This window comes from Bufo gargarizans, chromosome 1, assembly GCF_014858855.1.
Source record: "Bufo gargarizans isolate SCDJY-AF-19 chromosome 1, ASM1485885v1, whole genome shotgun sequence".
Classification (NCBI taxonomy): Eukaryota; Metazoa; Chordata; class Amphibia; order Anura; family Bufonidae; genus Bufo; species Bufo gargarizans.
In genome coordinates this window covers 494,489,337-494,502,023 of record NC_058080.1, presented here as the reverse complement: position 1 = coordinate 494,502,023, position 12,687 = coordinate 494,489,337, and the positions used below count along the sequence as shown (strand labels likewise).

General features: G+C 44.8%; 1 protein-coding gene across 1 annotated transcript; it reads left to right on the top strand.

The window, feature by feature from the left end:
- The first annotated feature begins 255 nt into the window (after positions 1–255).
- On the top strand, positions 256–12,442 carry MRPL52 (mitochondrial ribosomal protein L52). Its single transcript, XM_044287924.1, has 5 exons — positions 256–459; positions 5,972–6,059; positions 6,140–6,207; positions 9,766–9,830; positions 12,033–12,442. The coding sequence occupies exons 1-5, from the start codon at positions 441–443 to the stop codon at positions 12,180–12,182; spliced, it is 390 nt and encodes a 129-aa protein (XP_044143859.1). The 5' UTR covers positions 256–440; the 3' UTR covers positions 12,183–12,442.
- Positions 12,443–12,687: the final 245 nt, after the last annotated feature.

The window sequence follows — 12,687 nt, the reverse complement described above, 5'->3', positions numbered from 1 at the left end:
ACGTCTTCTGGACTAGTTTATAGCTGCTTGAAGCTACATGAAACAATTTCAGATTAGGTCGCCACCTAGTGACCAGGTTTAACATTGAACCCGATCCCTCAACCCCTCCCGCTACTTCTACACGCCGCCTTCCTGAATGGGCGCCATGACACAAACTGTACAAACGTAAGCGCGTTACTGCTCAAGGTCAGGATAAATGGCGGCTTGCGCGCATGCGTAGACTGTAAAATGGCGGCGGCACCGTCATTGGTTCTCTCACGTCCACCCCGCCCCCTCCCTCGCCCTTCACCTATATCAGGGCAGCTACATTTATACAAAAGAACGCCGCGTTCCAGCTACTTTGTTTCTATGGCAACTCCTCGTAGTAACTGATTGGCCTTCGCTGGAGTCACCTGACTGAATGGCCCGACGTCACGTTAGCTACAGCCGTACAGGGCAAGATGGCGGCGCCCATGTTAGGTGAGGAGTGTGAACGTGTAGCATCTGTAACCACACCGGTAGTAGTTGATATGGACGTGTTCCTCGCCTGTACTGTTAGTAGGGGCATGTATGACCTGCTCCTTGGCTCAGACGTGTATACCCATGTTACAGCCGATAGCAGCATAATCCGTGTGCGACCACTCTCAGCTGACACTGAGGGATGCAAAGGGAAACTGACGTTAGCTGCCTATATCAACCAATCAGATCTCAGTTGTCATTTTTCAGAGCTCTTTTGGAAATTGAAAAGATCCATGTGATTGGTAAGGGCAGCTGTCATTTGTCACAGGAGAATCCCGTCTGATGACCTGCAGTAACAGCCGGGCACAGAACGACTTGTTCATTGATAGGATGGTGTTCTCATTGACACGTGTGCCCTGAGAGGTATATTACTGCAAAAGATAGTCCAAGATGGTGTTTGATAGATAATGACAATGATGACCACAATGCTCTGCGGGGAGGCGGTTGCTAGGCCCCGAGGCTGCACTCAGGGGAGGCGGTTGCTAGGCCCCGAGGCTGCACTCAGCGGAGGCGGTTGCTAGGCCCCGAGGCTGCACTCAGCGGAGGCGGTTGCTAGGCCCCGAGGCTGCACTCAGCGGAGGCGGTTGCTAGGCCCCGAGGCTGCACTCAGCGGAGGCGGTTGCTAGGCCCCGAGGCTGCACTCAGCAGGAATAAAAAGTGTAAAAAAAGTTACAAAAAAACACCAAGATATTAAGTATAAATCACCCCCTTTCCCAATTTCACATATAAAATATATAAATAAACATCACATATCGCCACGTCAGAATAGTCCAAACTATTAAAATAAAATAAAAAATCTATGCAGTGAACGCCGGAACAGAAAAAGTAAATAAAAACTGTGCGATTCAGCATTTTTTAAAATGCAGAATGCACATAGCTTTTTTGGTTTTATTTTTTTCGCATGGTATCGAGTATCGCAATACTTTTTTATGGTATCTAAATAGAATCAAAAATTTGGTATCACAACAACTCTGGCGTAGAGCAATACAAATAGACATTTGCTGAGCTTTTATCGTTAGTAATGAGAATATGAACTTTTGTTCTGCTAGGTTCTGCTCCTGCAAGTGCACTGGAGCATTACTAGGAAATGCTCTCTGCTCTGAGCTGCTTCGCGACCCTCTGCTCTCAGTGACACCTGTAGCATCTGACCAGGAGACCAGCACAGCTGTCACACAAAGCAAAGGGTAGGGGTTGTGAAGCAGCACAGCGCAGCGAGCACTTCACAGTGAAGCTCCACCTACAGTGCACTTAAGAGAGAGCAGAATACACTACTCCTGATAAGGTGTATCAAAAGTTAGGTTCATCCTTCCCTCCCCAGCCCCTACCTAGAGCTGTCAGCAGTTTAGCATGGTCAAAAGATAGACTGGATATGTTCATGTTCCTGTATTGGCACACTGAAAAAATACAATGTTCTTCAAAATTCCATGCATTTTCCAGGTTGTTTATTTTTTTCCCACATGATTTTTTGCTTGAAGCAGATTTTGATGTGGTTTTTAGGCCACTCCTTGATTTCAGTGGGATATTCCTCAAAGAATCAGCATCAAACATGAACATGTTTTTTTATTGTGAAACAGAGATTATCAATAGGGATGAGCGAATTGACTTCGGATAAAACATCTGAAGTCGATTCACATAAAACCAAGTGATACCTTGGAACCGAACCCGATTTCGGGAAATGGTTTTATACAGTATAAATCAATTTCTGAAGTTAGCAAGACTTCGCAAAGTAATAACTTCGGCTCATCGGAGCCAATACATTCTAATACTGTACAGAGCGCTCGCCCCGTACAGTATTGAAACAAAGTTTTATGCAAATCTATATCAGATGTTTCATCCAAAGGCGATTCACTCATCCCCAGTTATCAAGACATGGAAAAAGAACGCCCTATGAATTACAGCTTAGATTGGGATATGGACTGAGTGTAGATCCTCTGTGAACATGGCCTTAAAGGAGTTTTCTAAGACTTTACTACTGATGACCTGTTGTCTGGCTAGGTCATCAGTATATGATTGGCGGTCTGACACCCGGGACCCTGCCGATCAGCTGTGCTGTGCCCCTGTGAGCGCCACAGCCTTCTCCCTTCTCACCAAGCACATCACCGTACATTGTACAGCGGCTGCGCTTGGTATCGCAGCTCGGCCACCTTCACTTCTATCAGCTGAGGTGCTCCTAGACCAGTGATGGCTAACCTCCGGCACTCCAGCTGTGGTGAAACTACGACTCCCAGCATACGCCATTTATTTCTATGGCGTTCTGAGAACAGCCAAGCAAGTGTGCATCTTGGGAGTTGTAGTTTTACCAGCTGGAGTGCCGGAAGTTACCCATCAAAGGACTAGGCCATGTGACCAATGAACACAATGTCACTGGGCCTAGGAAAGCTGGAGAAGGCTGCCGCCCTGCTGCAAGCTCTGGTGCCTTCTGGGTCCCAGGTGTCGGACCCCCACCAATCAGATACCGATGACCTATCCAAAGGGTTGATGGTCTCGGAAAACTCCTTTTAAAGGGGTTTTCCGAAAAAGAACACCATATTCCCCTTTGTAAATGGAATAGTAGTACACATGCGTGACAAGTGCTGTCTGTGTCGGTTGTCACGCATGCGCACTACACACTTTCACCTCTGTGGGGGCCCGCAGATCACACTTTCATGATCACTGGGGGCCCGCAGATCAGCTGTTCTGCGCCAGAACTACATAGCTCTGTCCATTGTGTAGAGCAGGGATCAGCAACCTCCGATACTCCAGCTGTTGTGAAACTACAATTCCCAGCATTCATTTCTGTGAGAGTTCTGAGAAGAACAGAGGAAGTATGCATGCAGTGCCGGAGGTTGCCTACCCCGGGTTTGAAGGATGGAGCTGGTTACTGCAGTGCTGCTCCTATTTGCTTCAGTAGGAGCTCCGTCCACTACACAACGGACCAAGCGGTGTAGTTCTGGTGCCAACTTCCAGCACCAGAGATTAAATCTCCCCATTTGCACAAGACTACTGTTCACAACTGTGTTGTAGCAGATCCATCACACGACAGACACCAGCAGGTGCTTCTAATGGGTTCTGTCATGGTGTCCGTTATTGGAAAAGTATATTCCCCCAGATTTCTTTTACAAATATGCCCCTCTCTCAAAAACAGGCCACCCTTGTGTGCTGCAGGGAATGGAGAGGAGAGGAAGCACTATTTTAATTTTTTTTGTAATCCCTTAACAGTGAAGGGTGTGATGCAGGAATGCCTTTATTATGAAATTAACCTTTCAGAGGGGTTGTCCCACCTGGATAATGTTGGCATATCCACAGAATATGCCATAAATGTCTCTGGGACCCACTCCTATGTCCTGACAAGCAGAGCAGAGAGGAGGATGAGGCAGCTCTTTAGCTCAGTGTTGTGAAGTCACTTCTCCTCCTGTGTGATTAGGACAGGTTCTGTGTGTACTGATGTCTCCTAATGATTGCTCCCTGGACAAAAATACCTATTATAACTAATGACAGGTATTTGGGAAAATATTTATAATAAAGTAATATTTTAAAGGGGTTGGCCACTATATAAGTACTTTCCACTATATAGTGGGAGGTAGTGTAAAAAAGAGTTTTCTAATATACTTTATAAAAAAAATAAAAATCTGAATGGTAATGTTTTTATAATAAGCCCTGCCCCCTGAGCCCCGCTCTGCGTGCAGCTAGTTCGTCCATGGCTTTATTCTAACTGCACATGCGCTGTTTTTCATAATAAGAGCAGCGCATGCCCAGTCTGCCACTGGCACGCTCCCTGCTCCGACTCTGTCTCTACAACTGGCTTATTCCTATCAGAGTTCGGAGCGGGAAGAAAAGTACGAGCACATCGGGGATCAGACAGGAATAAGCCGGTTGTAGAGACCGAGTCGGAGCAGGGAGCGTGCCAGTGGCAGACTGGGCATGCGCTGCTCTTATTATGAAAAACAGCGCATGTGCAGTTAGAATAAAGCCATGGACGAACTAGCTGCACGCAGAGCGGGGCTCAGGGGGCAGGGCTTATTATAAAAACATTACCATTCAGATTTTTTTAATAAAGTATATTCGGAAACTTTTTTACACTACCTCCCACTATATAGTGGAAAGTACTTATATAGTGGCCAACCCCTTTAAGTATTTTCATTTTCTTAATTCCTGGAGAACCCCTTTAAGATGGGTGCAAGTTCCACAGTGAATGAGGTAAAGATCCCAGTGCTAGATATCTTCAGTGTTGGCTGAGGGAGTAGAGGAGTTTGGGGAATCCCAGAGTTTTGGGGCTAATACCTGCTGTGTCCTGAGTGCTCTTGTATTGCAGGGGACCCTTGCACTATGATACTGATGTATGTTTAGGAACATTGTCTTGTAATATGCAGCGTTTTTACAGCCTCCGTTTCTTTACTGATTTTTGGCTTTCAGGATTTGTTACTAATCCGTTCCTCCAGTGCCACGGGCCGCCACACAGACTGTTAGGACTAAGAACCAGAAACCTCTTCACCTCTATATTATGTCTAGTGCAGGATATTTTTGGCTATGAATATGAATTGTTACTCCTTCCTGGAACATCCAGCCCTTACAATGGGGGGGAATAGTGTTATTAGCCAAAATACACAAAGAAATGTGTTATCTGGACGATTAGCCATCAACTGGATTGGGCCAAATGTAAACTAGGGAAGATTTATATGGTACGTGTCCCTGAATTTGTTTTCTACCAGATAGCAACACATATCCTTTTTTATTTGAACAGTGTAGATTGTTTTATTCTATTTCCTGAACATGATTACGGGGTCATCCATCTTGCCTGGGCTGTTATTAACAGAGATGTGCTTTACAGCAGCCACCATGGGCGATAGAACTTGTTCTATCTTTTTGCGGAACGGACGGATCACGGACCCATTCAAGTTGGATGGGTCTGGATCCGTCCCGGCGACCGCACAGACGTTGGCCGTGCATTGGGGACGTCAAAATGCACGGAACGGAACCAATACGTTCGTGTGAACGAGGCCTAAGGGAGAGTTTTCTAGGCATGTTCTGTGACCTGTGCAGAGGTCAGGAGGGAGAAGGGAAGCTATTATATCACCTATTGTGACGTGTTATCTGTCATTGTAATCCTGCTAAGCAGATAACGTCAGTAAAGTGATCTGTACAGACCAAGAAGTGGCGCCTATTACTAGGCTTAGTGGCCAGTGAGAAAACTGTATTTTAGTTTTTTAATATTTATAATAGAAATGGAAAATTAAAAATAACATCAAAGATTCTTTAAAAATATGTTTAACATGATTTAACAATTGGTATTTTTCTGATGACACAGTCCCTTTAAAGGGGATATCTGCTTTGGACAGTCTTTAAAATGTTGAGCGTCCTCATCAGTGAGCAGATCCCTAGTTGTCTCTCTGCAGCCTTATTACTGCCGTGTGTGAATGCACCCTTATCTTAATTTTCAGATTCTCTTCCTGCAAAATAATTCTGAATGCACTGTTTTTCTTTGGCTGTTTTTCAGTGAGCCGCCTGCGATCAGGGCTGTACCCATGGAAGCGCGCTTTACATAGCAGTGCTTTGCAGTGTGCTGCACAGGACTGGAGGATTAAGTAAGTCTGGTCTTGGATTAGGTCATCATTCACATTCGCCTGACATTTTCTGTGTTCTTTATTATTCTCTTTTGCTTTAGGCATGGCTTTGCTCGCAGTGGTTCAGAATACGGTCCCTTGACAGATCTTCCAGACTGGAGTTTTGCTGGTAATTGAGAAATTTATGTTTGTGGTATCTTCTGCTGGGCGATTATTGGAGAAGTATGAACACGTGGCAATCCAGTGCACAGTTTCTTCACATTCTTTCCAACAAACGGCCAACACTTACAGATTATAAACTATTAGAAAATCTGCAGGTTATATAGAATATCTCAAATTTTTGATAGGTTACTGAATTTAAAGGTTAGATACCTATATTAGTTTCAGCGCCTGCGGGTGTTGGACCCACACTGATCTGATTTTAATGGTCGATATTAAAGGGGGATTCCAGTTGTTAGGGCCCATTCACACGACTGTATGTTTGACTGTATCCGTTCCGCAATTTTGCCGCAATTCTGCTGAACGAATGCGGACCCAATTATTTCAATGAAACCACAAAAGATGCGGACAGCGCACAGTGTGCTGTCTGCAGCTGTACTTCCATTTCGTGGCCTCGCAAAAATGATAGAGCATGTCCTATTCTTGTCCACACTTGTGGACAAGAATAGGCATTTCTATCATTGGGCTGGCCATTCTCTTCCCAAAAAAATTCTGAACGCACACGGCCGGTATCCATGTTTTGCGGATCCGCAATTTGCGGACCGCAAAAAACGTATACAGTCTTCTGAATGAGCCCTTTAAAAGGATAGACGGCCAAGTACCGCACCCAGCTATTTCAGTAACTCCATAGAGCTAAATGAAGGAGAGGCTTACATGCCTGACCTGCTGCTCCATTCATTTCAGGGGTATGGGGCACCTGTTCTCGTGATCGTTGCTGGTCCCAGTGGTAGGACCCCCTCTGATTTAGTAGTTATTGCCTATTCTAAGAACTGGAATACCCCTTTAAGGAGAAGTAATCATTATCTACAGACCAGAATACCCCTTTAATATTGCATGTCATTTTGTTTCATGCCAGCACATGCCACCACCACAATCTACCCAAACCACTGATTACAGATTGCTCTGATTACAAATAATTTTTTGTATAACGGAATTTTATTTAAGCTTTAACATAAAAAAAAAAGATTATGGGAGAATGTTCCCCATGCAGGGAGAGGAGATGTAGGAATGTGAACTAACAATAGAACAGTAACGTGGTGCCCACACTCGTCCCGCAGAGTATCCCACAGACTTTAATAATGTCTCCACTGTTTTAGGGTAGACCTAATTTGGCCAGCAGGTGGCACCATAACACAGTGAAACTTCAGTGTTATGAAGGAGTACAAGAGAGCCAGGAGAAGCATTCCAAGTGGCAGGATGAGGCACATGGATATGAGACAATTGGCTTCACTGTGTATGAAGCGCATGTGATGGCATTCTATATTGGACGTGGGATATGGCTACTCAGCTTGCATGCAGCTGTAGTTTTCCTTTATGCCCATTACAGCACAATGAAGCCAGCTCCAGTCCCGGACAAGAAACAGGAACTCCTATGGAGAGCTTTAAAAGGGGAGCCACCTCCTAGCACCTCACTACCTGTTTCCTGTCCTGCTGGGTAGGCTAAGTATTAAGAGCTTTCTTGGGCTGCAGGACAGCAATCCAAATGTGTGGCTAGAGGCTACCTGGGAGGGTGTAAGTCATCCTAGAAGTCTGGGTCTTTTCCTCCTGAGCCCCGACTGGCTTTGTATGCCGCCCCTGGGTTGCCACTTCTCTGAGGTGTCCATCTGTGGTGAGGGTCAGCAGTACCACTCTGTGATGAATGCTGAAGCCTTGCGCAAGGACCTGCTTTTTTATTTTTTTCCTATCCCGATCGTAAGTGGAGTAAGGGGACCGGATATCGCCCCTGAGCATTAGGACTGGAAATGGGGATCTGCAAAGGGAGAGAATGTGCCTTATGTAAAAATAAACTTTCACCGTCATGGGTTAGGATAAGGTTATGTAGGAAGGATTCCCATCTTTTACTATAGAATATTATAGGGGTTGTGCACCTTTGGGGTTTTTTTTTTTTGGCAACTCCCCCCTCCCTACCCTTTCGGGCAGATATGTGAAGGGAAAACATACTTACCTGACTCCCAGTGCTGGCTCCTGTCATGTTTGCTCGCTGGGCTGCCTGGATGGAAAATTCCTGTTTTGAGACCGCTGCAGCCAATTGCTGTCCCCAACTAAGTATGCCTACCTTCACAGGTCTGACTAGGAGGGGGGGGGGGGTTGCCAATCCCATCAACCCCAAAAGGAGCACAGCCTTTTTAAGGGCATGATTAGATCTGAAGTGTCTAGTTTAATCAAAGTCTTAAAGAAGAATCTTCCTATGCTGAGTGGCTACATGGAGTTCTCCTAATACCTTTTCAGACACTGCAGATTCGATTTAGGGAATAATCACCCTCATTAGTCTTTTGGGAGGACAGTTCTTCAGGCCATACTTCCTCCCTGGCATTTCTATTCTATTCTTTCTCTCAGGGTGCGGTCATGGGTGTAAATAAAATATTGGATTAGAATTTACCCATAATCGGTTTTCTGTGAGCGCTGCCTAATTCCCGCCCTCTTCGTTTTTAATTTTAGATTTATTTTTAAACTTTATTTTGAGTTATTTAAATTCAATACAAAAAGAAGCAGTCAAGTATAAAGCATATGTGTATTTAGTTGCCCACAATTGCTACCTAATACCCCCCCAAAAAAAAGGGGGGGGGGGGGAGCGATGAGTGTAGCGCTGGTATTACTCATAGCTCCCTGGTCTTCTCCGCACTATGACATGAAGCTGTAAAACATCAGGTCACAGTCCAGCATAGCAGAAAGAGCGCGCTGGAGTGGTGGTGCCGTCCAGGCCAGGAGATTTAAGTTATTATTATTTTTATTTTCTGATCTGAGGTCTGATGGAAAATACATTATTTTCTTAGGCTACTTTCCCACTCGCGTTTTGGGTGGATCATCATGGATCTTCAAAAACTGATCCGTTACAACAATACAACCGCATGCATACGTCATGAACGGATCAGTTTGTATTATCTGTAACATAGCCAAGACAAATCCGTTATTAACTCCATTGAAAGTCAATGGGAGACGGATCCGTTTTCTATTGTGCCAGATTGTGTCAGGGAAAACTGATCCTTCCCCATTGACTTACATTGTGTGCCAGGACGAATCCGCTTGGCTCAGTTTTGTCAAGCGGACAGCAAAACGCTGCAGGCAGCGTTTTGGTGTCTGCCTCCAGAGCGGAATGGAGACAGAACGGAGGCAAACTGATGCATTCTGAGCGGATCCTTTTCCATTCAGAATGCATTAGGGCCGTTTTGGACTGCTTGTGAGAGCCCCGAACGGATCTCACAAACGGAAAGCTAAAACACCAGTGTGAAAGTAGCCTTATTTTCCTCCTCTAAAACCTAGGTTAGTGGTCAGGTGCGTCCTATAGTGCAAAAAATACTATATATATATATATATATTACAGTATTCTTGCTATTAACTGATGTGCTAGGCAGTGATTTCTCTTTTAAAGCTGTACATAGGTTTTCTTGTCCTGGCCTAAAGCTGGTCTCGGGGTGCTGTCATAGGCTTACGGAATATTGATTCCCAGTAAGTTTTATAATACATTATTTCATTGCTTAGATCTCATTTTATAATGTACTCTTAACAGATGGTCGACCAGGTCCACCATGGAAAGGACAGATCAGAAGAAAAGAGGAGAACAAAGAACTTGCTGTAAGTGTCTTTTACGTACAGAACTGTATCTAACATTCCAGTCAGTTTACAGTATAATATTCATCATTGTATAACTATGAACCCTTTTTGTTACACTGCAGACAGGTATACTGGCCTGGTGGTACATTTAAAGGGGTTGATCAAGATAATTAAGAGTCTTGGACATGCTCATGAATTCTGTAAAATAAAAAAAGGTACTTTCTCCAGCACCTTTTTCTGTACCAACAGTCCGGTTCTTCTCCTGCTGTCTGTTTACTGACGTGTGTGGAGGGCAGTGATTGGCTAGTCACATGCTGCAAACCTGTATGTCACTATAACGTGCAGGTGTACGTCACACACTTCTGCTGCAGCCAATCATTGTCCTCTGCGGTATACCAATGAGTACAGTGCAGGGCGATGCCGACCAAAATGGTCGCAAATGCGACCTAGAATTGCTAAATGGCGACAAGAATTGCTAAATGGCTTTGTAGTCTTGTCGCCATTTGCGCCTAGACCTCTGCCGCTTTCACATTACTGACATGACACGCGCTGACATGTTCTTCTCCTCCTCCCCCCCCCCCCCCCCCCCCTGTACAGAGGAGGGGAGGGGCTATGGCCACTGCGCCACCAATGAATATCGTTTATGCTTAATACAAACGCAGGCTGCGGGTGACGGACATATCCCATACCTGGCACCCAGCATCTATGTCTGCACGCTGCGATCCGCCGCTATTAACCGCCCAGGTGCAGCATCTGAGGGGTTAATAGCGGCGGATCGCAGCGCGCAGTCATAGAGGCTGGGTGCCGGGTATGGGATATGGCCGGCACCCACAGCCTGCGTTTGTATTAAAGAGGACCTTTTCATTACAATAAAAAATCTAAACTAAGTATGTTGACATCTCCCTGCACTTACTATTATCCCTGGGCGCCGCTCCGTTCTCCCGGTATAGGCTATCTTCAGATTTTCGGCTCATCTGGGAGGAGCCTGCTCTTGTTCTCCTGGGAGTCTCCTTCTGGCCAATCGCAGCGCTCAGCTCATAGCCTGGGAGAAACATTTTTTGGGTTATGAGCTGAGCGCTACGATTGGCCAGCGCTAAAGCCTGGGAGAAGGAGATGCCCAGGAGAACAAGAGCAGGCTCCTCCCGGTTGAGCCGAAAATCTGAAGATACCGGAGCCTATACTGGGAGAACGGAGCAGCGCCCAGGGATAATAGTAAGTGCAGGGAGATCCCTGGGCGCCACTCTCCATGTCAGCATACTTAGTTTAGATTTTTTATCGTAATGAAAGGTCCCGCATAAAAGATATTCATTGGTACACACCAAACACCCCAGTGCGCCCGCCCCCAAGTATTATCATTGGTGGTGCAGTCGGCCCCCAACCCCCCCCTCATCCCCCAAGTATTATCATTGGTGGCAGTTCCGATCGGAGCCCCAGCAGTGTAATCCTGGGGCTCCGATCGGTTACCATGGCAGCCAGGACGCTATTGAAGTCCTGGCTGCCATAGTCGGCTCCATGCTGCTGTGTCCTACACATACAACATGCTGCTGAGTCTCCCAGCAGGCAGACATGTCACTCAGGGCAGCTCTACCATTCACTGATCTACCATAATCTGCACATAATGACAACCTACTGAAGAACCAGCAGAGGATCTTACTGCTGCCTACAAATTCACAAACCATTTTAGGACATGGCCCACTGGGAAGGGCATAACTTTTAGGCATTTTAAAATCCAAATAAATACAGGCTGGTATAATTTATGAAGATCTAACGCTCCTCTATATTGTATTAGTGGGGAAAAAAAACTTTTAAAGGGAACCTGTCACCGGGATTTTGTGTATAGAGTTGAGGACATGGGTTGCTAGATGGCTGCCAGCACATCTGCAATGCCCAGTCCCTATAGCTCTGTGTGCTTTTATTGTGTAAAAAAATAAAAGATTTGATACATATGCAAATTAACATTAGATGAGTCAGGGACAGGACTCATCTCAGGTTAATTTGCATATGTATAAAATCGTTTTTTTACACAATAAAAGCACACAGAGCTATGGGGACTGGGCATTGCAGATGTGCTGGCAGCCATCTAGCAACCCATGTCCTCAACTCTATGCACAAAATCCCGGTGACAGGTTCCCTTTAAGACATGTTGCACAGAGCTGAAGATTGATGTCTGTAACTCCCACAGTCTTATAGAATGACTTTTTCTTTCTTTTTCCTCATTCACAGAGACGTATTGTCTTGCTCAGTAATGAGATAGATCAAGGAATAAAAAATTGGACAGAGAAACAGGAACGTATCAAGGAAAAACAACTTTTGAAACAGAAGAATCAACTAAAAGCCAAGGCTGTATTTAAGAAAAACTCTGAATCCCAATAAATACATAAACTGTTTAATTTCTGTTCATTCATGAACGTTACTGTTTATTGCTTATATTATGCATTTATTATGGTGAAAGTAAAGTGAATCCTTAACCTAAAAGTTTAAAACATTTCTTTTTTTGGTTACTACTGCTCTCTGAAGGGTGTATTATTCCACCTCACTGCATTATATTTGTCATGTTTCCTGGGTTAAATTATACATTTATGTGCCATGTATGCTTGAGAAATGACCCATAAATTGATAGCATTTGAAATGTATCATATCCAGTACTGTGTGTAATTAATTGTAGTGTTACGGTGTGCCCATTATTTTAACTGTACTGTTACGATAAGCCATTGTGTGTGATCTAGAGTAATATTCCTGAACACGTGATGGATAATTGTATCGTACTCCTAAGTGGAATATTTCTCCAGCTAGTTCTGCTATACCATTGTGGAAATAACAGAAGCAGAGCCCTGACTGGTGCAGCAGAGGTTTACAACTTACTAAATGTTTATTGTCC